This window comes from Gobio gobio (genome assembly GCF_949357685.1).
Source record: "Gobio gobio genome assembly, chromosome: 11".
Classification (NCBI taxonomy): Eukaryota; Metazoa; Chordata; class Actinopteri; order Cypriniformes; family Gobionidae; genus Gobio; species Gobio gobio.
In genome coordinates this window covers 17,276,370-17,302,830 of record NC_137104.1, presented here as the reverse complement: position 1 = coordinate 17,302,830, position 26,461 = coordinate 17,276,370, and the positions used below count along the sequence as shown (strand labels likewise).

Genomic DNA, 26,461 nt, shown 5'->3' with positions numbered 1-26,461 from the left:
ATGAAATTGACTGTGTGAGAGAAAAAAAGTTTTAATGTCAGTACTACATTAAACTAGCATAATGTTGAATATAATGTAGAATAATTCATTGGGGGGATATTTGTGGGTTCTGATATGCCAAATGTCTTTTGTTACCAATAAAAAGTGGCCTACATTGTTTTAAATATATCTAATCAGTGACAGAGTGCAAGCATATTTGCTTATAATAATTCTATATTTTCAGCTTCAGAATCCTGCATATTTTAATTCTGGTGTCACCATTGTCCGGTGCATTGGGTAACCAGCACCAAGTCCAAGCCTATTCATTTCCACCCCAATGTAATCCCAAATTTAGCATTTTAATCAACAGTATATTTTTTGTTAACCTATGTCTTGGGTATTGTGAGTTCAGGATTGTGATATGTATCAAATCGTGACATGAGGGTATCATTACATCCCTAATATATTGATATGAAAGCATAACGCAGTTGCTGCAGATTTGTCGACTTCACATCCATGATGTGAATCTCCCGTTCCGCCACATCCCAAAGGTGCTCTATTGGATTGAGACCTAGTGAACTCATTGTCATGTTCAAGAAACCAGTTTGAGATGTTTTGAGCTTTGTGACATGGTGCAGCATCCTGCTGGAAGTAGCATCGGAAAAAATGGGTACACTGCAGTCATAAAGGGATGGACATGGTTACCAACAATACCCAGGTTGGCAGTGGCATTTAAACAATGCTCAAATGGTATTAAGTGGCCAAAATCTTCCGAAAAAATCTCCCACACCGTTACACAACCGGAAACATTCACGCAAGGCATGCTTTCATGTTGTTTATGCCAAATTTTGACCCTACCATCTGATCGTTGAGGCAACGTTTTTCCAATCTTCTATTGTCACATTTTGGTGAGCCCGCGTTCATAGATGCTCTCTGCATGCCTAGGTTGTAACGAGTGGTTATTTGATTTAATGTTGCCTTTCTATCAGCTCGAACCAGTCTGGCTCTTCTGACCTCAGGCATCAACAAGGCATTTTGCCCACAGAACTGCCACTCACTGGATTTTTTCTCTTTCTGACCATTCTGTGTAAACCTAGAAATGATTGTGTGTGAAAATCAAATTAGATCAGCAGTTCCTGAAATGGCAGCCGTCTTGCACCAACAACCATACCACATTCAAAGTTACTTAAATCACCCTTTTCCTCATTCTGATGCTCAGTTTGAACATCAGCAGATCGTCTACATGCTTAAATGCATTGAGTTGCTGCCTTGTGATTGGCTGATTAGATCTTTGTTAACAAGCAGTTGTTAACGCATAAAGACCAGACCAAACGGAAAAACGTTAATGAAATTAAGCAGTGTTAACGACTATCAAGCAGATTAACAAAATGGGGGAACCTTGAGGTAACAAAACGCATACTAAAATGAAAGGTCAACCAATCTGTAAGTGGACTCAACACAAACCCCTATACAGCACTGTGGATCCATCAACAGGTTCTTTTACGTCTCCATTTTGCCCTTTTATCGTTCAGCACATTCATTCAGTAGCCTATTACAACCAGACAATTAAAAAAAAAAATACTCACATCCAGAAATATTGACATTCCTTTCTTTAACTCGATGGGAGTGCTGGCTTCATCTGACAGTGACTGCACCTCTTCAGAACAATCCATAGTGATTCCTCGTGATTAATAATTATCTAACTTTTAGCTATGATAATGCTTAATTAATCCAAAACAAGTTCGCGTGCAGAGAGACCGAGTGCTCGTTCTGCAGTATGTGGCAGTAATGCGCGTGAAAGGAATCTCCCGCTGTACTCTCTAGTGATGAGCCACAGGTCTCCTGATGCTGCGCAGCGCACCAATGACACTCGCTTTGTGGTGTGCTATCACGCCAGTCTTACTCCCTACCTGTCTCAGCGGGGATAAACAATTTTTTTTTTACTCTCTCACCATGCAGATACTTTAAACGATGCGTTTCTTCATGCTTGTTATGATGCAAATGACAGAATAATGGAAAACTATAGGCTATGCCATGAAGTTGATGTTATTCCTGTACCCATTTACCCCTCTCATGTCGTTTCAAATCTGTAGTATGACTTTGTATTCTGAAGAATGTCCTAATGATAAAATGATATAATATAAATTCGTGAACTAGCCTATTCCTTTAAGTGATCGTATACTATGCTATAGCCTACTGTGCTATAGCACAGTCATTTCAAATAAGGATAATGTCTCTCACACACGTAGTGTTTTCATGTTTTACCGGGAATTTCCATATTAGACATAATGATTTTTATACTGTACAAACTGTATATTCTATTCCCTAACCCTGCCTCTACCCCTAAACCTACCCATCACAGAAAACTTTATGCATTACATAAAAAAATAAACTTAATTTAGACTGATTTATAAGCTGTTTTCCTCATTGGGACCAAAAAATGTCCCCACACGGACAAAGATTTCAGACGCGCGCGCGTCTGGTTCATTCTCTTTGTGGGGACTCTCCATAGACATAATGGTTTTTATTCTGTACAAACTGTATATTCTATCCTTTTTTTTTAAACCTAAGACTTTCATTTTTATATTTTCAACAAACTTTTCAAAAGAAGTTCTTTATACCTTTCCATCTTGATATAACCCCCTGAAAGCGATTTCTGTGCTGTTGTAAAAGTAAAAACTTTGTAAAATTCACTTTCAGCTTAGATAACTCGTCATGTAGCACAAACATCTTTCAGTGAATTGAAGGTGAAACAGCAGCGACATCTTGTGGTGAAACATGGCAACACAGAAACATCATGTTAATCAGAATCAGAATGAGCTTTATTGCCAGGTATGTTTACACATTCTAGGAATTTGTTGTAGTGACAGAAGCTCCACAGTGCACAGAATGACAGTGAAAATACAGATAATAAAAAATTAAATAAAAATAACAATATACAAATATACAGACAATGTGCAAAATAGCAAATACACAATATACAAATTAAAAATAAATTATATAAGCAACATACTATGTACACGCATTTCAGGTTTAAATTAGAAATGTAAATAAGTGTGTTAAAAATAAGTGAATAAAAGGAATGTACAATTCTGTGTGTATGTGTATGTGTATGTGTATGTGTATGTGTATGTGTATACGTGTGTGAGTTTCTCGTTTATTGTGAAGTGTTCATGAGATGGATTGCCTGAGGGAAGAAGATGTTCCTGTGCCTGGTCGTTCTGGTGCTCAGGGCTCTGTAGCGTCAACCGGATGGCAACGGTTCGAAGAGGAAGTGTGCTGGATGAGAGGGGTCCAGAGTGATTTTGCCAGCCCTTTTACGTACTCTGGATAAGTACAGATCTTGGAGAGTGGGGAGGGTTGTACCAGTGATTCGCTCAGCAGACCGCACTACCCTCTGTAGTCTTCTGAGGTCAGATCTGTACCAGACGGTAATTGAAGTGCATAGGATGGATTCAATGATGGCAGAGTAAAACCATTTCAGCAATTCCTGAGGGAGATTGAACTTCCTCAGTTGGTGGAGGAAGTACAACCTCTGTTGGGCTTTTTTCCCAATGGAGGCAATGTGAATGTCCCACTTCAGGTCCTGAGAGATGGTGGTGCCCAGGAACATGAATGACTCCACTGTTTTTACAGTGCTGTCCATGATGGTGAGTGGGGAGAGAGCAGGGGGGTTTCTCCTGAAGTCCACGATCATCTCCATTGTTTTGACCATGTTAAGCTCCAAGTTGTTATGACTACACCAGACAACCAGCTCTTTAGCCTCCTGTCTGTAAGCAGACTCGTCTCCGTCCCGGATGAGGCCGGGAGTAACCTAGGCTTTTTACAGTTTTTTCCAACTGCTTACACACAACATCTGTTCATGTCACATGATTTTTGAAACCCCTACTCAAAGTGCAAAACTACACACCAAATCTCCAAAACCATAAGCTATTTATCAGCCTTTGCCTCAAAACGCTACACACAATTCTCTACCTAAAACACAAAAATCTAACATGAAGTGACTTGCTTTCCTTTTCCAAACACAACCAATCAAAATGCTACACTTAGGGTGTGTCTCAGTCGGCTCCCTAGTTCAGTAGTCAGGGCACTGATCAGGACATAAGTCAATGGGCTCACTCCCTGATCAGTGCCCTGACTACTGAACTAGGGAGCTGATTGAGACGCACCCTTACTCACCAGGTCACACACACACACACACACACACACACACACACACACACACACACACACACACACACACACACACACACACACACACACACACACACACACACACATCACATGTGTAAACACTAATTGCTTAACTGATCACTAACCAATCACTGCTTTACTGTAGTATAGGCCTACAAATAGGTCAAAGGTCAGATTACCTGTTTTGCACAATAGATGCTAACAACGGACAGAGAGCAAGAGGAGTAGGAGGGAGAGGCAGGGGACAACAACGAGAACACATTCAAAGATGAAGAGTTGGAAGAGGAGGTGGGGTGGAGGAGTTGGAGGAATAGGAAGAAGAGGACGAGGGCGAGGGCGAAGAAGAGAATCTCTGATGAGATTAGGGCAACACTTGTTAATCATGTGTTCCCCCCGGGACCCCACACACACAATTGCGTTCTTTACTGTATTCTAAAGACTATACTTTTGGTTTACATATGTTTATGGTTTTGTTGCATCCTACTGTATACAACAGTAATGTTTGACCTAATAAATATTTTCTGTTTCTACATTGCATTGGTGTTTACAGTGTACTTGTTACCCCTCTCAGCAGATTACTTTCACTAGAACATTGTATTGAAATTTAGATATAAGACTATGAAAGACCAAAGAGCTTTAGATTTAGAACAGCAGTGTTTACATGGTATATCCAACAATGTACTATTATTATGAAAGAAGTGTTTGCCATTTGATGCAAATGCTTCATTCTGACATGTGTTTATGGCATTTTGAATGCAGTGTTACATTTTGAAGGAGATTAGGCATTTTGCATTTTGTGTGTGCAGTTTTGGGAATTGTGTAGCCTGGGAAAACCCAGACAACTTCCGGCAAATTTAGATTTGCTCTGCAAGTAGTCTGGCAAAGACCCCATTCAAACCCATTTCTAAACCCTAGAAATCGCGGCACCAATTACGTTGGGGCGGGCTTTAGACGATGACGATGACGACAGCGCAGCGACATTGAAGCAGATTTGCCGCTACTGTGGAGCATCACTCGTTCGAATCAGCTATCGCGTCTGTTTTAAGCGATTTAAACTTTTCCTTTTCGTTAAAACCCGAGAAAAGAACAACACTCGAAGCCTTCATATCTATAAAAAAAGATGTTATCGCTGTCTTACCGACTGGATTCGGCAAAAGTCTGATACCAGCTTGGCCCTTTGGTGGCTAAACGAATGGGTCTTAGCGAGAGCCCTCTGGTAGTGTTAATGTTTTACAAAATATAGTTTTAAGTCCTTTTCAGGCGTGAATGTAGTTGTTTAAAGCTCAAATATGTGGTTTATTTATAAAGAGAGCGCCTTTTTTAAAATTTTATCTGCCGTTTTCGGAGTTGTGAGCGCCAGTGGTTCAGCGGCGCTCAATTGATCATTGAGCCCGCCGAGAGGCGCCTTTCCTCGGCCAGTCCTTCTGCCGTCTGCCGCTGGCTCTGATGTCTCTGTAGTGGTTAAACCGTCTCGTCTTGTGTAGATCTAACGGCTGATCTTTGCTCTCATTAATCTATAATTTGTTCCTAGACAGATCGTTTTGTCTGAGGGCAAAGTGAAGTTTCATAACTTTATATTTTTAAGATATTAAACTTTACCGTTTTAGTCTCCTAGCGCTGACTTTGACTGAATTGCTTTATTTATTGTATAGCTTCTTATACCTTTTACTTATACTTTTATGATTGCTATGGATGATCACACATAAACTGACATTTAACAAAAAGAGACTGGGTTGTGTTTTGTGTCATATTTAATTTATTACAGTGATAATCGTGTGTGTGTGTGTGTGTGTACGAAAAGAGGCTGGGTTTTTTATATTTCGTTTTGTTATAAACATGCATTGAAGATAATATGCATTGCCTGCACTACATATACAAATATATACTGAGTGATACTAGAACGCTGCTTGTCCATTAGCTGACTATGCGGACTAGTTTCCTCCCGTCCTCGGGAGTTCATTCTCCGGAGTCAAACTTGGTAAGTCACGGAAGCAAGTCAGAAGTTCGCGTACGAAATATGTCATAAAAAACACCACTGCCTCATTTCATAAAAAAAAAAAAAATTTAATTAAACATAATAATAGCCACACGAATGTGGTTCAGGCAACGCATAGCTAGACCTACATTGATTATCTTATATATTTATAATAAAACGAAGTATAAAACACCATGCCTCTTTTCGTTTACATTTTAAAAATAATATAGGCCTATTAAACATTAAAATGTGGTTTAGGTAAAGTGACCAGATTTCTGAAATGGAAACCGGGGACATTTCCTATTTGAGAACACAAGTACAGACAAGAACGCATATTGAGAAACGGCCAGAGTCTCAGATGTTTCTCCGTCGCTCTGCATACGTCATCTCCCTCATCGCTCTGATTGGTTTTAGGTCTATCCAATTGCGCCAAGAGGCATTTGAGCGACGCCCGTTGGTGACGCCCCTTTGGAAATGATTTGTCTATGAAGCTTTGCCAGACCATAAATCAGTTACTACTGAGAATGGTCTGGTTTTAACCAGGCTAGGAATTGTGTATAGAGTTATGAAAAAAGGAGAAAACGCGTGTAAGCAGTTGAAAAAAAATGTAAATAAAAAATGAACTGATTCTTGAGACATTGGACAAAACATGTCGCTTTTTCTTTCTTTTTTTAAATGGCAACATTTTCATTTTCAAATGAATGATCAGAGATGATCACTAATAATACTCTTAAAAATAAAGGTCCCAAAACATTTTCATAGCGATGCCATATAAAGAACCATTTTTGGTTGAACCATTTGTTCTTAGTGTGAAGAACATTAAAAACATTTAATATATATATATTTCACTATAAAGAACCTTCTATTCAATGGAAAGGATCCATTGACATTAAAGGACATTCTTCGTGGAACCATTGATGCCAATAAAGAACCTTTATTTTTAAGAGTGTAAAAAAAAGTAGGACGTAGGCCACAAAGTTTGGTAGCAATTAGTTGAAGCTCACTAATGGAGCAGCTGCTAAATCACACAAAAACACACCCACAAAAAACAACACAGAAAAAAGTAAGCAACTCAGCGCCCCATGCAGACACATTAAAAGACTATGTGGTTAATGACTAAGCTGCCATTCAGAAACCCCTTGCCAATACAACCATGATCTGTTGTAAAGAGAACGAACAATTCATTACCCTTGAGCAGAGTGTACATGAATGTAGTGTGGTTGGATGAGTCAGTTTACAACATTTATCAGTTTATATACGGACAAAGCCAAAAGTTGCCTTTAATGTCTAAAATCACAGAGGATCCATAATGACACTGCAGACAGGTCTGATGATTGCTCATTGTGGTAATGCCTAAAAGAATGGCTGTGATACAAACTCTCTGACATCATTCCTTCAGTCTGATAATATTCCCATAAATACTGATAAAATGATTCAAAGGTGATTTCATGAAAAGCAGTGTAAAGTCCATGCTCACAAAATCAATTCGTCTTTGAACTGTTGGTTTATTCTGCTATGCAGAGTACAAAATAGACACCACCTTCACTTGGCAGAGAACCAAACGTGTATCGTCATCTGTAATTGTGAAATATACTACTAGAGTTAAGGGCTTGTGTGGCAGAATTCCAGGATCTGTTCTAAAGGTAAAGAGTGTCAAATTTCAAAGCAATGATAAGACTGCAGGCCTTTCACAAGCCATTATAGAAGCAACTATTACATTTTTACCATGTTTGAAATAAAACCCTTTTTGTTTAAGCAGTTTTATTTTCTTTCTATTGAAATAAGTGCATTCGTATAAATGCATCTGAAACACGATGAGAGGAAGAAGCGAGATTTGTTTACCTATAAGTGAGCTTCAGTGGATTTACAAAGCAAAATAGATTTGTATTTGCTAAAGGAAAATTTGTGATTGCTATAGGCAGCATTCAAGTTTATAGAAAGCTTTGACTTTGATTCTATGCAAATGAAATGCCGGATCAGAGCAGCTTTGCTGTTGTCACGAGATTCGGTTGTGCACACGAATCAATACGTACTGTGGCTTTTTGAAGGCTGAATATTTTATCAATGAAAGTCAGCAGGAGATTCTCAAACTTTAATCTTCAGTTTCTTAAAAAGTATAAGATTTATAAAGGCTAGAAACGAATTATGCTAACATACCAAAGCAAATGCTGAAATGATCTGCAAAATAAAGTCTATGCGTCAAACCGATTTGGGCGATACATAGGCCTTAACTCGCTAGAGTGTGGAACTGGGAAAAATGACTTTAAAGATTTTTAGTTGTCCGGCCAAATTAGTTATAGGAAAGACACTGGAAATCTGGCAATTACATGTTTTAGTAATATAAATGATCTACATAAAAAATCTTGAGCTCAAACTTAACTTTTGACCCCTATTTTGAAGTTTGAAAGTGAGAAGTCACACCAAGGCAAATGGCAGTAACTTCCACATGATCAATAGGCTACTTGGTTGCTGATCACAATTTACAAAATCGTTATAGTAACACCTGTATAAAATCTAGTGACCGTGGCATTTATTTTAAATAATATTGCTTTTTCATATGGAGCAGTTTGGTAGCCTATTCGTTGGACAGCTGACTGGCCTATTTTTGCCATAGGCTGCTAGCTAACTAAATGAAGTAGATTGCAATCTATCTAATTTGTTAGTCTAATGCATCTTTTGTGTTACACAATTTCTTACCTTGACCTTTATGTCTGAGTTTCAAAGCCATCTCAACTTTCCTCAAACGCTATTAGAAAAGAGAAAAAAAAACCACTCAACTATTTGTTTTACCTACACTTTTATTTGGGTATTGTGTGTGTCAGAAGTGCTTCAGTGACAGATGTATGACACAGGCTACACCGTAATTTAAACACAGCCAACTTTAATGGAGAGTAAAACAAGGCATAATATACCGTAACTCCAGGCCGGCACAGTAACTTCTAAACAACGGCTAAACAATAGCAGATAATCCTAACTCAATTTGAGCGTTCTAAAACAAAGGCAGAAAACAGTAACTGGTGTTATGGTGTTCTGCCTTGGTTTCTCCTGAGCTTTTGGAAGTTACTGTTAAGACAACCCATTATTTTCTCAATAAAACAACAGAATTGACTCAATTGACACTCAATTTTTCAACTAAACATCGAAATAAATCTAATTAATAAACTAAATTAACCATTTAAACTAAATTACTGATCTAATTATTGATCTAAAGCCCACACTGTCACTGTATGATAATTGAAATGAACTGATGACATCAGCGTTTTTTCCAGAATGGCTATACAGCTGAATAAAATTATGCTGCATTATTTTCCTGTTTAACACTGTAAAGCTGCTTTGAAACAATCTACATTGTTAAAAGCACTATATAAATAAAGTTGACTTGACTTGACTCAAGATACTTGTACACATTATAAAGAGGTCTTGAATGTCCCAAAATATCAATAACTCATTTCCGTAACTCATTTACTGCCTTTTGCCTTTGGAGTTTGTGTCGAGTCAGCTCTACTATTGGACTAAACCAATAGTAGAGCTTACTTACTGGAGCCACGTGTATGAAAATTACTCTATTTCCACCACATAAAAAATATGACAGGGTTGTAATTGGAGATGAAAATTCTAAATTCTAACATACCAAGTCATCCTTTTGAGATAAAAAGTATAAGCATAAATATAAATAAAGTATAAAAAGTATAATGATTAGCATGTAATCATTTCAACCTTAATTTATGACATAATTTTGACGTTTCATATCAGATTTAACTATCTATTTAATATTTGTATATGATTTACCAAAGCATGATTTTTTTCTTATGTGTCTTCCACACAGGTGGGAAGGGTGACACAAGGGTTGACCCACCTATGAAACAAACATTTGTCCTGGGCTCTAAGAACAATAATATCATACAACAGAATAGTTATTTACCCAGAACAAAACAGAAGACAGGACAGACAGGTTTTTTTCTTTCTCGTCAACCTACCAAAAGCGGTGTTTTTATGCATAGCTATTGGATTCAACTATCATCTGACTGACCTCTATATTCCCATTAATAAATGTACTTCACACCGCCCTGATTTCCAAGGCAATCAGAGCTGTGGTATGTTATCGCGATACTTACAGTGACGGCAAGATGGTGTCACGTGACGACCTCGCACAGGATACTGGGAAACAAACAGTGGTATGAATAACGCTCGGCGTAAACATCCCTTGCTGAGGTGGGCAAGAGCTCGCGGAGCACAAGTAAACAACTCGTCCAGCAAACGCAACGACAGTCTATCAGCGACTTTTATGATCAGTGTTATTCGGGCCAAGAGATGTGACATGTTGAGCTGTGTGAGCGGCGGGACTTTGGACCGGAGCCTGGATGGGTGTACTGCAGTGAGCTGTGCCTGGAGTCGGGAAAGTTGAGCGTGTGTGTGTGTGTGTGATTTATCCGTCAGACGCGATGACAGCAGCGATCTGAACACGACTGGAGGGATTTTATTCCTCTGATGCTGGGAAGGAGAGTATGGCGTTTATTAGTGAACAACAGCTGACACGGTTGCATCTCGAGTCCTTGGAGTGTTATCACTCCACATCAGTTTTTCCTAGATAAATTACTCGATTATACATTACTGGACTGCTCGGGACAATTCCTCACTATCCAGTGTATCAGTTACCCTTTGTCGGAGGATCCCGGGTTTGGCGACGTGTAAATTCAAGGGTCAACATTTTGGACTGGACGTCCAATCAATCACTCGAGCGAAGTCATATGAAGAAGGGATAAACATGTGGAGCTCAGGGTCAGTGCAGGGTGTGCTGAAAGCCCTGAAGCACGCCGCGGGTAAAGGACACATCCAGCTCAGCCGCTGGCTGCAACGGACCCCTGACTCACTGGACTGCGACAAGATCGACATCTTGATCTGTAACGTCTTTGACGAGAGAGCCAACGCCGGGAAGTCGGAGGCAGAGCCCGCGGGTCTGACCGAGACCAGCGCGTCCTTCACCCCCGAGTTCAGGCATCCGTGTTGCATTACCACCTGTTGCTTTAAAAGTGCCCTGTTGGCGTGCATCCTGACAGCCGTGTGCTTCTCATCGGTGGCTCTCGTACGCCAGTACCTGAAGGATGTCTTGCTGTGGGTGGAGAGTTTGGACAGTTTTGTGGGAGCCTTGCTGTTCATAGTCGGCTTGATCACGGTGTCTTTCCCCTGCGGCTGGGGTTATATCGTGCTGAACGTGGCCGCGGGGTATTTATATGGGTTTGTGCTGGGCATGGGACTGGTGATGGTTGGGGTTTTGATCGGGACTTTCATAGCTCATGTGGTGTGCAAGCGATTACTGACGAACTGGGTTCTGAGTAAGATCGGGAGCAGTGAACAGCTGAGTGCTGTTATTCGGGTGGTGGAGGGTGGAAGTGGACTCAAAGTTGTGGCCTTAGCGAGACTCACTCCGATTCCTTTCGGTCTTCAGAACGCGGTCTTCTCGGTAAGTCTGTTTTAATATTAATAATGATATTATGCTCATTATGGGAAAAGCTTTAAAAAAAAATTTCATTTGAGCAATATCTCATCAGTGTTATATATTTTATTATCATTGATATTCTATTGTGTAGGAATTATTAATATTGCAATGCGATTTTTTTTTTTCACATTGAAAGTTTTAGTAGTTTTTGGGGGATGGTTGACCTTTTATTATTATTTTAAAATACGTCTACACATATATATATATATGTCATTATTTACTCACCCATATGTCGTTCAAAACTCGTTAGAATTTCGTTCATCTTCGAAACACAAATGAAGATTGAGCCAGTTCTGTAATCTCCATTGACAGCTACGCAACTACCAGAGATGTGATCGCTTTATATGATGAACAGTTTTAATTTAGGCTTTTATTCATATAAACCTTGATCAGCAAACAGAAGCTCAACCGAACCTTCTTGATGCGCGAGAACAAACCTCATTGGTTCTGTGCTTTAACACTAGAACGAACCTCATTGGTTCTCACACGGTCAAGCAAGCTTGAGCTTCAGTTTACCATAACTGATGTGTGAGTTTTTGATCAATGTTTATTCGTGAATAAAAGTCTAAATTCAATCTGTTCATCATATAAAGAGATCGAATCTCGTCAAAAACAATTGGACTAAACCGCCTGATTCATACGGATTAGTTTGACTATGTATTTATTAACTTTTTTTGGAGTGTCAGAGTGATAGTTGCGTAGCTGTTTATGGAGGGACAGAAACCTCTCAGATTTCATCAAAATAATTTATATTTGTGTTCCAAAGATGAACGAAAGTCTTACGTGTTTGGAACGACATGAGCGATTAATTAATACATTTTTGGGTCAACTATCCTTTAAACTGAAGGAAAATTAGATGTTGCATTGGCAACTAGCTGGAATAAAATAAGTTAAAACATTTTTTTTTTCAGTTAATGATTTGTTTCTAGTAATATTTTTTTATGGTTTTAGTCAACGATGATAACCCAGCATTGCACAAGTGCACAATGATTATAGTCTTGCTAAATTGCAAGTGTGATATTGCTTTTAAACAGTTTAATAATCAGATAATTAATATTGAGTAACTTAAGTTTCAGACAAAATAAATGGTCAATTACTTCATATATTTCTTCTCCGCCAATGCAAATGGTTCCAACCCAAGCAAAATGGTCTAGGTTTATCAAGAAATGTTTGCTATTAACATCCGATATCAAAAAAAGTCATGCTTTTCATTAAAAAAGCTGATCTGTATCAGCATATATGAGTGGTGTGTGATAAATGTCCTCTCTCCTCTGAAAGAATTCCATAATCATTCCGCTTGAAATCCACTCCGGGATTTACATTTCTTCACTGGTGAGAGAAACCCACAATGAGCGAACCTCAAAGGGGAAAAAAGCAAAACACAGACTTTCAGGCATTCACAACTTTCTCAACTGCAGTGCTCACTAAGTCTGCATGCCGTGACAAGCCAAAAGATACTAAGAGTGAAATATCACTCTCAGAACTGTTGCACATTTCTTATAGTGCTTGTCAATTTTATTGTGTTATGAGGTGTTTTATTAGTAAAGAAAGTTTATAGCACATAGCTGTCTATGCATTAATTGCATTGAGGTGGCTGTTAATCTTTAAATGGCATCATCCAGTTAAACAATTAAGACCTCCAGCTCAAACATAACTGCTCTTCACGCAGGATCAAGGGTAAAACAGGTCTCTGTGTAGTGTGTACGTTGAAATATATTACCTTTAGACACTCTGCACTATCAATATAATACATTTTTAATTAGCTGACATATATGAGAAAGAAACTGCAACCTTTAACAATGACAGAGGACCGTAAAGAACACCAGTGATGTATAAATGCCGTGTCTAGCATCTTTTTTTTTTGCCTTTACTCCGAGTCCGAATTGAATTATTACTAACCCAGTTTCTTTAACCTTTTTTAAATACACAATGACACAAAAATGTGCAGTCAGCAACATTTAAATAAGTAAATTACAAAAATATATAATTATATTACACATGGCTCGTAAATGTGATTTTAATAACAATTTTTTTTATGTAAAGTATTTAAATCATATTTAGTGTAGTCACTTAAAATATGCTCATGCTTGTCAGACTTTTCAAAGAGTTGTATCTTATTCTGTTTTTCCAGAAGTTTCATTTTAATACAAACAAAGATTACATTTGCTCATTTTAAATTAGATTTGAGATGTTCTTAGACTTTTTCAGGCATTAAGGCTGGTTTAGTTTAATATGAACATGGACCTGCAGCCTGCCATTGTGGAACATTTGACTATTGTTTGTACTGTTTGCATAATTTATTCACTGGATGATTCATAGGTCAATGTATTGCTCATTTGATGTTTTTTTATGATTATGAGTGGATGTCTTGATACAAGTTTGATCATTTGCACCACTTCGGCTTGAAAGACTGACAGTGATTGACTGATTATATCTCAGTTTCGGGAGTGCTGGAAATGAACATTGAACACCCTCTTACAGTTGGAGTTTGCGTCATGTAATGGGTTAGCAAGCAGCTGCAATGTTAAACAGAGCTACTTTTTCATTTACAAGTAGGATGAATTGAATATAATCAAAATTACAAGTACAGCTGCTGTGATTTAAATAATTGTAAATATTGTCAGTTACATATTCAATTTGTCTGTTCTTGTTGCATCAAAATATTCAATTTACATTAAAAAAAATTGCAGCAGCAGTTGAACATTTATACAACTTTTGTGCATGAATGCAGCCATGAATTAGAGCATTTTAACATTTGTATATTAGACATATTAATAAAGACAATTGGTAAATATTGGATGAAGACATCATCGCCTGGCACAGACAAAAAAAAACTAAAACATTAAAGCCAAAATGGAAACTTTACTTTATTTGTATTCTGTATTCACAAAATTTTGCTCTGCTCACAATATAGATGGTGAAACACCAACACATTGTAAACAAGAGAACACTCCAATTATAAGCAACTATCCGTAAACCTATAATAAAATATTTATTCTGTTACGCAGCTTCGGTGTCCAAAGCTCTGTGTGCGAACTGTCTGGACTTAAACTGTTGTGTGAAATTGTGTAAATTAACAGTGGACAGCAATGGGAGTGTTCTAGTTTTGTGTTGTTTGCTTACTGTGTATAATTACTTACAAGTTTGAATAACAGTTTTGTTTTCATGCAGCTACACTTTTAAGGCCAATTCACACTGCACTGACAGTCACCAGATTACAGCACGTCACTTCTCAGACATTCTAACGCCTATTCAGCATGTTCAATTGGCGGAAAAATTTGGCCTATAAAAATGATGGTTCCAAAAGGGGTTCAAAGATGAACCATTATTGGTTCTCCAAAGAACCTTTCAGTGGTTAGTTCTTAAAAGAGAATTTTTTTTTTTCTCAGTGTGAAGAATGTTTTAATAATCTGATGAACTGTTCTACTATAAAGAACCTTTTATGCAATAGAAAGGTTCCATGGATTTAACCATCAATGCCAATAAAGAACTTTATTAGAGGACAAGAAGTTGACCATTTATTTACAAACTTGATTTACAGATGTATAAAACGGCAATAAATTCATAAACACACTTCTCAGCTTGTTTTAGATCAGAGAAATGGTTATTATTGTTAACTAAGACCATAACATTTTTGTTACTTAAAATAAAATAAATGTTAATTGTTAACATAAAGAAACCTTAAAGGGGTGGTAAAACACATTCTTTCGAAGGCTTGATTGTGTTTGTGGGGTGCACTGTAACATGTGTTCATGCTTAGTTTTTAAAAAATTGCATTATTTTTCATATATTTGACCTTTATTCTACACTGCTCTGTCCCTCCTTGTAAAAACGGTCTGATGGTTTCCGGGTTGTATGAAGCCAGTCCCTCAAAAATACGCAATGGGCTCAGATTGGTTAGCTGGCCCAGTGTGTTGTGATTCGCTAACCACAGTGCACGTTTATCGGAAACACCACGCCCCTTACCTTTACCGGAGGCTGTGCTTTGGTAGTATTAGAAACAATAGCGTCAATAAAACAATACCAATTTGAGCCCGAATCAGACCCCGACAATTTTAGTGAAGATGATCGAGCAGAACCTGTTCAGTCCTCAAGAGTAAATACTGCGGATCTATAGTGATCACTACTGAATGGCACTGTTACTTTTGTATTTTTAGAACGATTATAGCCAAATATCTGTCGCAAGAACTATTAACCCAAAACGAACACTAAACATTGGCTTTACTAGTAGCCAAATCAAACACAGAACCATGTTTAGCATGCCCGTAGATAAACAATACATAAAAGCTCTAATCAAAGAATAATTTGCACTAATGCCAAGTTCGCTGTTGAGATTTAAACGTTAGGTGTTTGTAACGTTAGGTGTTCGTCGGATAACGTTAAGTATGAATGAGCATTTAACAGACTGGTATGAAGAACAGCGTTGTCATCTGTTTACTTCCTTGCTACAACGTACAATTAACCTATTACAGGAAAACACATCGATGAAAAATAAATCATACTTACAGGTTGTGGCCCGTAAACAGCTTCTGTTTTTAAATCCATCTTTCAGGACAAGCCGTTGTGCAAATCCTGCATTGAACTCGCGAAGATTGTGGAAGCTTTCCTCCGTGAAATGTGCAGCGGGAGCCGCGCGCCCGTCGTGCATGATTCACACTGGCAGTGTTTGTCTCGCGCAGCTGAACCGCGGCTCATGTATTGCAAATACAGACGAATATTGTCCATTGTCACATTTTCCAGTCGTCTCCTCCGACCCCCGTCTGTCTCGTGATTTATGATGGGCAGCATATATCTGCGACCTGTTCCCCTCTGTCTCATACACACATGCATATAACATGCTGCATGTTAAACGCACTACAACACACTAGAGGTCTTCACGGGTCCAAAAATTCATACCCGAACCCGAAGAGACCCGTAATGTGCTTAACGGAACCGACCCGGACCCGTCTATTATTTCAAAAGCTGGACCCGGACCCGTGAAGATCCGAGAAATGCCAAAAACGTAGTATCCGGAACCGACCTGGACCCGTCTATTATTTAAAAGCTGGAACCGAACCCGGCGTGAAGACACAGACCCGACTGGACCCGTTTGTCACATATTCCACAATAACTGATATTAACAAGTCAATAAACAAGTTATGAAAAATATAACTTTTTGTCTTACCTAGCCGTCGTCTCCCTTCCTTGTAACGTTACTTGTGATGCATTACATCCTTGCCAAAAAGTTAAATCCATGTTATTCCTCTCTTGTTATTCCAAGCATGCTTAATTCACTCATCATTTCAGCTTTAAAAGTCCACTTTATGTCACGGTGACGGATGACAAATGCGTCTTTGCAGATTTGCATTTCGACTCGAGTTAACTCGCATAATAACTTTGACTGTTTGCCTTTTTGAACTATAATAGCGATTGCTCGTTCGGTGGCCGCTGACGTCCGCATTATTTATTTGCTATAATCTCTGTGAGCGAGCCTGACCACCAAAACTTTAAGAAATAAGACGGTTCATTCATATTATTATTAAAGTCAATCACAGCGGAAGCTCGGGTTGCCATAGAAATGACACGCGCTTGATACTGCGCACATACGCGGTGGCTGGAGCAACCTGAAATATGAGCTTTTTTACGCAATTTGAGCATCATAGAAAACATTTGTGACAGTTCAACTGAGATTTTGTTGCTGATTTTAAATATATTATTTAAATATAATTTCAAATCAAACTTCAACAGTGCGTCACACGTAGACAGCACTTACTTTTTTCTCATGTTTGTCCACAATATGCATGAAGGATGCCCGGACAGAAGAGGTGCCGTGGGTTTAACTTCTTTATATTCGTTGTTTTTTAGCTTTTTTCACACATCACTCATGAAGGTAACCATTATTATTACCGTGCGCTTGCAGAGAGAGCGAGCGAGCGAGAGAGAGAGAGAGCGAGCGCGTGAGGCGAGCGAGCAAGAGAGAGAGAGATCGCTCGTGTTTTTCTTCTTTCTTTTTTTTAAACCTTATTTCCCGGCTCACACTTTTCTTATCCTAATTTTACAGTTGCAAGTTACAAAAAACACACAAGCAGTGCTGACTGACTCTGATCACGGGCAGGTATTCTCCGAGTCCGGATCGACTCGGGTATTGCAGACAATGTTAAACAGACCCGGGACCCGTAGTAATAGATTGGGACCCGACCCGGACCCGGCTGATCATTTAAAATATAGACCCGAACCCGTACGGGTCCCGGGTCGGGTCCCGGGTCCACGGGTCTCGGGGGCTCCGTGAAGACCTCTACAACACACCCCCCGTCCCTAGGAAGGCTGAACAAAGCAAGTACCCCAGACCTGCAATCCGAATGAAAATAACAGCGTTTCGTCGGCATTGCAGCAACACCACTCCAGCCTAGCTATACCTCAACAACGCAGCGACACAAAATGGCACCCCCGCCCCCCTTATTTAATATACTCGGAGGAGGGGTTTATGTAAATATTGGGGCTGGTGATGTCAGAGACCCTGGAGGAATGTCTGCAGTCGCCTACCGGCCGTTTGCTGTAGTCCTTAGAAATTGATTTCTTTGAAAGCAAATATCTCCCTTTGCTTTAAACTTTGAACGTTGTAATTTTGCAGATGTTGTTTATGCTCAAGCAGCAACATAACACACTAGCAAAAGTTAGAATAGTGAAATTGTGATTTACCACCCCTTTAAACGTATTTTATTTCAGCTAGTTGTAACAATTCCCACTTTCAAATGGGGGGAAAATATTCATACAAACTTATTTCAATGATACTAAAATAGCGTTGTTTTAGATGTATATGAGTCATTGACAAATAACGCTTCAAAAAAGGTGTTTTTATAAATTATATTTTTTTTAAGTCATGAACAATGTTTTTGTTCTTTTTGACTTTTTATGTCAGGCGGTACAACTTTGTTTATGTTAAATGTTTCAAACCTAAAATAAATATATTTTTTTATGATTAGGGTTAGTTCACCCAAAAATGAAATTAATGTCATTACTCACCCACCCTCAAGCCATTCCACACCCGTAAGACCTCGATCCATCTTCAGAACACAAATTAAGATCTTTTTGTTGAAATCCGATGGCTCAGTGAGGCCTGCATAGCCAGCAATGAAATTTCCTCTCTCAAGATCCATTAATGTACTAAAAACATATTTAAATCAGTTCATGTGAGTACAGTGGTTCAATATTAATATTATAAAGCGACGAGAATATTTTTGGTGCGCCAAAAAAACCAAAATAACGATTTGTATAATGATGGCCGATTTCAAAACACTGCTCCATGAAGCTTCAGAGCGTTATGAATCAGCGGTTCGGAGCGCCAAAGTCACGTGATTTTAGCAGTTTGGCGGTTTGACACACGATCATGCGAACACGCTGATTTATAACGCTCCAAAGCTTCACGAAGCAGTGTTTTTCTGGATATTCTCGTCGCTTTATAATAATAATATTGAACCACTGTACTCACATGAACTGATTTAAATATGTTTTTAGTACATTAATGGATCTTGAGACAGGAAATTTGATTTCATTGCTGGCTATGCAGGCCTCACTGAGCCCTCGGATTTCAACAAAATAATCTTAATTTGTGTTCCGAAGATGAACGGAGGTCTTACGGGTGTGAAACGGCATGAGGGTGAGTAATAAATTGTATTATTTTCATTTTTGGGTGAACTAACCCTTTAACACCATTTTTAAATAGTTTTCTTAGTCTGTTCATTTGTTCGGACAGTTGCACCACCTGACATTTTTAGGGGTTTAAGATAACAAAACATAAAATGTTATGATATTCACTAAAAATGAATTCAAACTAAATAGGTTTTATAGAATTAAGTGATATATGTCATGATTTTATCAAATTATTTAAAAAGGAAATAATGCACTTGGAGACAAAAATATGCACGTCATGTCATAGACCCATACATAAAGATAACATGCAGTTGCCCTGGACAAAATGGAATAAAGTCTATTCATAGTCGTAATCGTGCAGCCCTACTAGTACAATGCCATTGCTCTTGATAAGTCTGTTCTTTTTGAAGGACTCGAGCTCAAGGGCATCTCAATAGCTGTACAGTTCTGGGTTTGCTTTTACCAGGGATTGTGAACCTGATACCGTGAGTCAGTACTCTTGCTCCAGTAGCCTGCCTCATCTTTCTTTGTAATATCAATGAGGATGATATTCAGTTTGCACCAGTTGGAAAGCGAGTGAACATCAGGCTCTATAAGTGCCAGTGACTCTAATTGTGTTAGGCTAATTGGTTTTATTTCGCCTTTCTTTTTTACGTAACAGAGGGATCACAAGGGTATGATGCATGTCGGCACTAAACAGGTCACGCTGGAATTATGTTTCGCAGACCCTCAGAAACCACGTCCTATAGAAGGGGCTGTATTTCAATGTGCCCTGTGTTTTCTGCTGAAGCGGAATGTGATGCGTTATGTAGGTAACCCAACACAATGCATGCGTCTGCATAGTGCATACTTAAAATATTGCTTCACGGCCATTTATAATGAAGTCACTTCTAAGAACAGGAATGCATCATTTTTACCTTGTTCATAAATATTCATAGGTTGACGCAACCAAAATTCAACAATGCCTGCATCTTCTGCAGTCTGTTTATGAACAAAAATGGATGGGTTTGACATGTTTAATAGTTTAGCACTTGGAGATACAGGTTTGTGCCTTATTTACTCGCACACAAAGTTGATACAATTCAATTACGCAAACCTTTAATGTTTTTATTCAGGGTGTGTTTGCATGAGACTATCAGATTTGGAACAGGACAGATGCACTACTTAAATATTTGCAGTATACAACCAATAAAACGTCCTACTGGTATTGCTGTGGAAATCTGTGCATTACATTATGTTTACACAGAAGAAATTGAGTTTACAAGGGATGTTAAATGTGTTTAAAAAAGGCCAGCATATTCATAGGTTGATGCAACAGAAAACAATATTGTTTTCTATGTGATTATATAGAAAACAATATTGATTTTTAAAAGTGTTCTAAAGAGTAGAGGAAACCTTTTTTTTAATTGTATTGCATTAGAGATTGCTGAAAAAGTCCAGTTACCATGTGAAGGACAGTGACAGGGCTAAACAAGGCTGCAGGCAGTGAAAACACTGTGATTAATCTTGACCAACACTATGACCAAATATAGTTGTCTCTCTCTTTGACAGATCACAGATGTGTCCTTGCCAAATTATTTAGTGGCTTCCTCAGTGGGACTTCTCCCAACACAACTCCTTAACTCCTATCTGGGCACCACCCTGCGCACAATGGAGGATGTGATCGCGGAACAGAGCGTCAGCGGATACTTTGTGTTCAGTCTACAGGTGAGCCTCCAGAAATGAAATCAGCAAGAACCCTGTATACAGTTGGGCTCATACATTTACATTCTCTCCTTGCAGGATATTAAGCATATTATTTAAGGTTGTATTTATTAAAAGTAAAATACTTGTACTGCCCAAAGTTTACATAGCCTTACACCGTGTCTAGGACTCGAGCAGCGTGGCGCAACACTGCAAAAGACAAAATAATCCATTATAATCCGTGTACTGTCAACACAAAATACAGGTTCTTATTTACATTTATTTGTTTAGCACACCTGCAACTTGCAAATAAGGAGCATCACAACCGATTTGACCATCGCGTTTATTTATGAAGTCACATTTATTTATATTACACTGAGAATACAGATCGCAGCTGACACTGACATTCTTCCTATTTTTTTTTTATGTAAAAGAGGCCACAATATCCATAGTACACAGTAACATGTTGCCTCCTCGAAGCTACTCGCTACACTTTAGTTTCCCATTAGGGATGCACCGAAATGAAAATTCTTGGCCGAATAATAATAAAACGCTTGTTATTAAGCCGAATACCTAACGTGGTTTTCCGATGTTTTTTTTTTTTCCATTTATTTTGCCAATTTTTTTTACCATTGCATAAATTAAATAGTAAAAAATAGCTTTTTACTATTTTGTCTTGCTTTTTTTTTTTTTTTTTAAAGATAAATAAATTACAAAACTACAATTTAAAAATATTTATTTTAGACTGAAATTTTTTTTGCGTTCCAGCAGACATTATACAAACAAAGCACAATATAACTTTAAATTATTATTATAATTTTTTGTATATGTTTTTTTTTTTGGCTGTCTTCTCTTTGGCCTATTATGCCTACAGGTATCATAATTCAAATCACTGAGGGTGCTCTGTTAAAGGGGTCATGAACTGGCTTTTTTTTGTCTTTTATTTTATACTGTTGTCTGAGGTCAACTTATGATGTTTGCGTGGTTTTTACATTCAAAAACATCATAATGAATAAGGAATAGGCTATTTTCTACCCTGGTTTTGAGGCTCTCTCAAGACACGCTCGGTTTTGATGGGCGTGCCGCACTGAAGACTTGGAAGTAAACGCCCACGGCTAGGATTGGATAAGATTTGCATATTTAATGAGCTTCAGCTCCCGTGTGGAGAAATGTTCACAGGGCTCTCAAAATGCCTTTATCAAACAAATACAATGATTTATCTATCATCCATCCGCAATTGATTGGAATGTAATTTTTTTATTTCTTGGCCGGCCCGATCTGTGAATAACCGTGACCTGCACACACGCAAGCGCAAGAAAGGAATGTTATTTCACCATTTAAGATGGCCCATTGGTAGCCCGTCTGAAAAACACAGTCCCGTTGGGGTTTGCGAGTCCGAATCTGATCACGAATGAACCAATAACACCTCGAATAAAGGGTTCTCCAGTCTGTGACAGCGTGCTAAGGTATTTTAAATTAGACACGTACACATAATCAATACGATCTTTAACAACCAATACTATCACATATAAAAACATGTTTTACTCGCATAAGTGTGTTGCACCATTCCTGTCGGATCCAATATAGAAGGCACAGCGTTGTTTTAATCTCAATATGTCTGCAAATCCAGTCTCAACCTGTATCTTGTTTACAAACGATTCTGCAGTGAAATGAAGCGAACAAACACGCAATGTCTTACACACGTGAGCTGGAACCGGCATGTTTATTGCTCAGTAGCGCGACTCGTTTAGCTCCACGAGTTGGTGGGTGGGGCTACAGAAGCAGGCGTACGTATTTATCTGTTGAGGTGGCGAGTGTACAGTGAGATTATTTAGAATTTCAAAAATATTTTGCAACGAATATTGTTCTAGTAGTCTGCCTTTACATTGGTTTAATGCATTACTATTTCACTATGTCACTTCCGAAACTCTGCTGTGTGCAACTGGCCATTACTCCTTTTTGCAACATGAAAAACAATAGTTTTATTCAATGGATTATATAGACTGTAGACTCGAAAGCGAGCCAAGACCGCTCCATTTACGACCACTAAACGCGTTTGCTATGTCAGTTCATCGCGATATCACAAAGTTCAATGAAGCTGCTAACAATGCACAATAAAAATCTTCCTTGCATCGGTTTGTGTCTACACTTTGTTTGTTCATGAGAGGTTTTGCGAGCCTGTCACTGCTGCAGAAACACGTTGTAAATGGATACATTGGACGTACAGACACAAATATGCACTGGAGCATTTGCCTATATATTTTTACAGTATCAACTGAGGGTGCTTAGACAGTGTCTGCAAATGGCCATTTTTGCGTCCATCTCGGACACTTTAAAGTCCCTGTAAAGTCAAAACTAAACATGTGTTCTGAGTTCCTCACACCACAGATAAATGTGTTATTAACCACCCAGCCAAATTTGAATCATAAAAAAATCCGGGAAGTACATAAAATAGCTTATCAAAAACCTGAAAAAATTAGCTGCATTCTCTGCTCTCAAACGCTGGGGGTGTGTCCGCTGTCGGCGCCGAAACCACGCCCACTCACGGGAAAGCTGCAGTAGCACACAAGACAACACTCACTGATCACGACCGTCTATGATCACGACGCACCAGATGTCGGCGGGACGGGAGGATGAAGGCCTGGGCGGGGGATAGTCGGTTCTGCAGCGGATTATCAGTGAATCCCAGTTGTCTCCGGTGAAAGTTTGTAAAACGATCCGGTGTAAAGTCACTGCTGAGGCAGGTGTCGGTGATGATCCTCAGCTCTCTCCATCAAGGTTGCTGTTCACAAAATTAATCCTCCTCTTCATCGTTTTTGTTTTGTAAGCTGTTATGTAAGTTGTTGACTATAGTAACTAACAGTACTAACAGTAACTCGCGATCGAACTGATGCGAATGTGCTCTAGTTATGATCGTGTTAGGGGAGGAGCCAGGCTCGGTGGCTCCAGTGCGTCATCAAGCCACCGTTTTAGCCCCGCCCAGAAAATCCTGAACACAGCAACGGTGAAAAACTGTTTAACTAATTGCCTTTACAGGGACTTTAATGCTTCCACACTTCCGACATGTTTGCTGTGTTTAGAAACGTGCGCTAATCTCTCTCACGTGCTGGTTGCCCCGCATTCAAACCAAAATAGCAGACTTCCTGTTGGTTCACAAAAGACCACAAACACCCTTGAATCCTAATATTGTTACAATTGAGCATCAATGACTGTGCACATACTTTTAAGCCAGATAATTTCAGTATAATATCATTAATATCAATATGGTTTTTTTAATGTCTTCTGGACTTTATTTTTTTATATTTTAATACATTTAATACGAAAATGATTATTTTAATTCTAAACATTTCACAGATTCTGCAATGCATATGTAAACTTATAAGTAAATGAAATGGTCATGTCTAGTCTAGATTGTAGGGATCATACTTGTAGTAAACCATAATTATAGATGGTCATTGGCATAGCTTTATCCAAGAATGTGTTTGCATTTTGCTCTTGTGTGTAGTAAAGTTAGATGCCAATAATGGATTCTTGACTGAAACGGGCTGTTCTGATATATCAGCCAAGGAAATTTTGCTTAAATTTACAACCGCATTGCACAAGTCACATCATCCGGATCTTTGTATCAACCGTCATCCAGCTCAGTCAGCAGATCCGCCCGGTGACTCACTCTCTCTGTTCCTCTCATCAGATCTTCATCAGCATAGGCCTGATGTTTTATGTTGTACATCGAGCACAAGTGGAGCTGAACGCCGCCATTGCCGCCTGCCAGATGGAGCTGAAGACGTCGTATATGAATGGCGGAACGGCCAACCACAGCGGCTCGACCTACTGCAACAAACGGGCTGTGGCGGGAGGGGGGATCAACGTGGTCTGAACATCGTTTTTCTTGATGATGATGATGAACATATTTCAACCCTCCATCCAGTTGCACTGTCCTGACTGGACGGCAGGAGATCTGTCAGAGGGGAATGCCTTGGCTGCGTCAGGGAGTCTTGGGAGCTGATACAGTCCCAGCCAGATGTTCTAGTTATGATGGAGGCCTGACTGCGGAGCGGAACTGGACTATGAAAGCCGAACAGCCGACCATCAGACTTGATGGAAACGTTGGCCAAAGATTGGGACCCTGGGCCAGTATTTTAAGAGAAGTTTATGAGATGTTTTTGAGGTACGTTTTCTTTTTTTATGATACTAATATAAATTATATCTTTATAGGAGGTCTAAAGCATGAAATGGGTACATTTAATTAAAGAGAATGTTCTAGAGTTGTAGTTAGATATTACAGAGGGCCCAACTAATATATCAGGTTAATATGCTTCAGATGTTTGCTCTTTTGTTTTATAAATATATACTGTCATTTGGTAAAAATGAAGAATTGTTAAAAGTTTTTATATACTTTTCTGAATTAATCTAAAGGTATTGCTTAATGGATTGTTTCTTTTCATGTTATGTCTAGAGTAAGAAAGAAAAAAAATAGTAAGTTAGTACCACCTGGATAAAATTGTGGCGTTTGCCAACTGGGAACGCTTTTTTTTTTTTTTTGCTACTCTGCAGTTTTGTAAGGAACAGATGGAAGGGGAGGAAATTTTCTTAGCTGGATATTTAAGGCTGTCCTGCCAAGAACCTTTAGTACAGCATGATTAGCTCAGCAGTATGTGTTCGATTTCTCATTCTCATATTGAGAGGATTGAAATTCTTTGCCTTCTTTCTTGTATGATTTAACCAAATGCTTTATTATAGGGCTGTTTGCATTTTATGACGTCACGTTTGTTAATTTATTCGTTGTTAGGGAGCGTATAATTCCGAACGTTTGCACAACTAAATATGTAAGCTAAAGACACAATGCGGAAAAGCTGGAAAAAGCAATTATATGAATCTATTCCATATATTGAATACGTAATGTATTTGTAGAATTATAAAAATGTTTATATAAATGCGCTATGAAAAGAATTTTTCATATGTGCTTTATTGTCCTTATGTAATGAATGCTGAAGAACATGGGTCACGTCGGTCTGATGGATTGTTGGCACTGTGCTGAAATGGCTCACAGTTGCCTACAATGCATCTTTTCGCAGTATTTCTCGTTTCTCAAAAATGCACACCAGTGAAAAATTCAGCTCAAACCCTCTGTGGCACGGTTACTCATTGCGAGTGCAATGCGAACGGCTACAAATGTCTGACAAAAGTGCAAACTACAACCAAAATGTTGTTATTACGTGACTCCGGTCATGGTAATGTCTGTCGTTCCTTCCTTAGAGGTTCGCCTAATTAGAAACAAAAGCCTCCTGAGCATTGACTGACGTATTTGGGTCCTGGCTATATCATTTAGCTCAGGCTTCTGTTAACGAGCCCAGAACTCGCAGCGTCCACACCAGGAACATGAAATCCCTCAATGCAGGGAATTTCACGGAATCCTGGTGCTTAGTTTGTTTTTGTTCTTCTCACTACATTCTCCCATACTCTGGTCTGCAATGCTGTTGAGCTGTTTAACATGAAATGATACT

At 38.7% G+C, this 26,461-nt stretch overlaps 3 protein-coding genes across 3 annotated transcripts in view; 1 reads left to right on the top strand and 2 right to left on the bottom strand.

Annotated features, from left to right (window-relative positions):
• necab1 (N-terminal EF-hand calcium binding protein 1) overlaps positions 1 to 1,863 on the bottom strand; it is a 46,821-nt gene extending 44,958 nt beyond the window's left edge. The window contains exon 1 of the mRNA XM_079829122.1: positions 1,566 to 1,863. Within this exon, the coding sequence (XP_079685248.1) occupies positions 1,566 to 1,652 (87 nt within the window). The 5' untranslated portion in view covers positions 1,653 to 1,863. The remainder of the gene's footprint in view (positions 1 to 1,565) is intronic.
• bzw2 (basic leucine zipper and W2 domains 2) overlaps positions 1 to 26,461 on the bottom strand; it is a 440,416-nt gene that overhangs the window by 387,753 nt on the left and 26,202 nt on the right. The window lies entirely within an intron of this gene.
• Positions 10,291 to 25,629, top strand: tmem64 (transmembrane protein 64). The gene is made up of 3 exons (XM_079829678.1): positions 10,291 to 11,609; positions 20,826 to 20,981; positions 24,649 to 25,629. The coding sequence occupies exons 1-3, from the start codon at positions 10,914 to 10,916 to the stop codon at positions 24,832 to 24,834; spliced, it is 1,038 nt and encodes a 345-aa protein (XP_079685804.1). The 5' UTR covers positions 10,291 to 10,913; the 3' UTR covers positions 24,835 to 25,629.

What these genes read in the sequence shown, in the direction of transcription:
- tmem64 (XM_079829678.1), top strand. Translation starts at nt 10,914, where the DNA reads ATGTGGAGCTCAGGGTCAGTGCAGGGTGTGCTGAAAGCCCTGAAGCAC. An exon ending in TTCAGAACGCGGTCTTCTCG is followed by an intron (nt 11,610 to 20,825) that starts GTAAGTCTGTTT and finishes TCTCTTTGACAG; the next exon opens with ATCACAGATGTGTCCTTGCC. An exon ending in ACTTTGTGTTCAGTCTACAG is followed by an intron (nt 20,982 to 24,648) that starts GTGAGCCTCCAG and finishes TCCTCTCATCAG; the next exon opens with ATCTTCATCAGCATAGGCCT.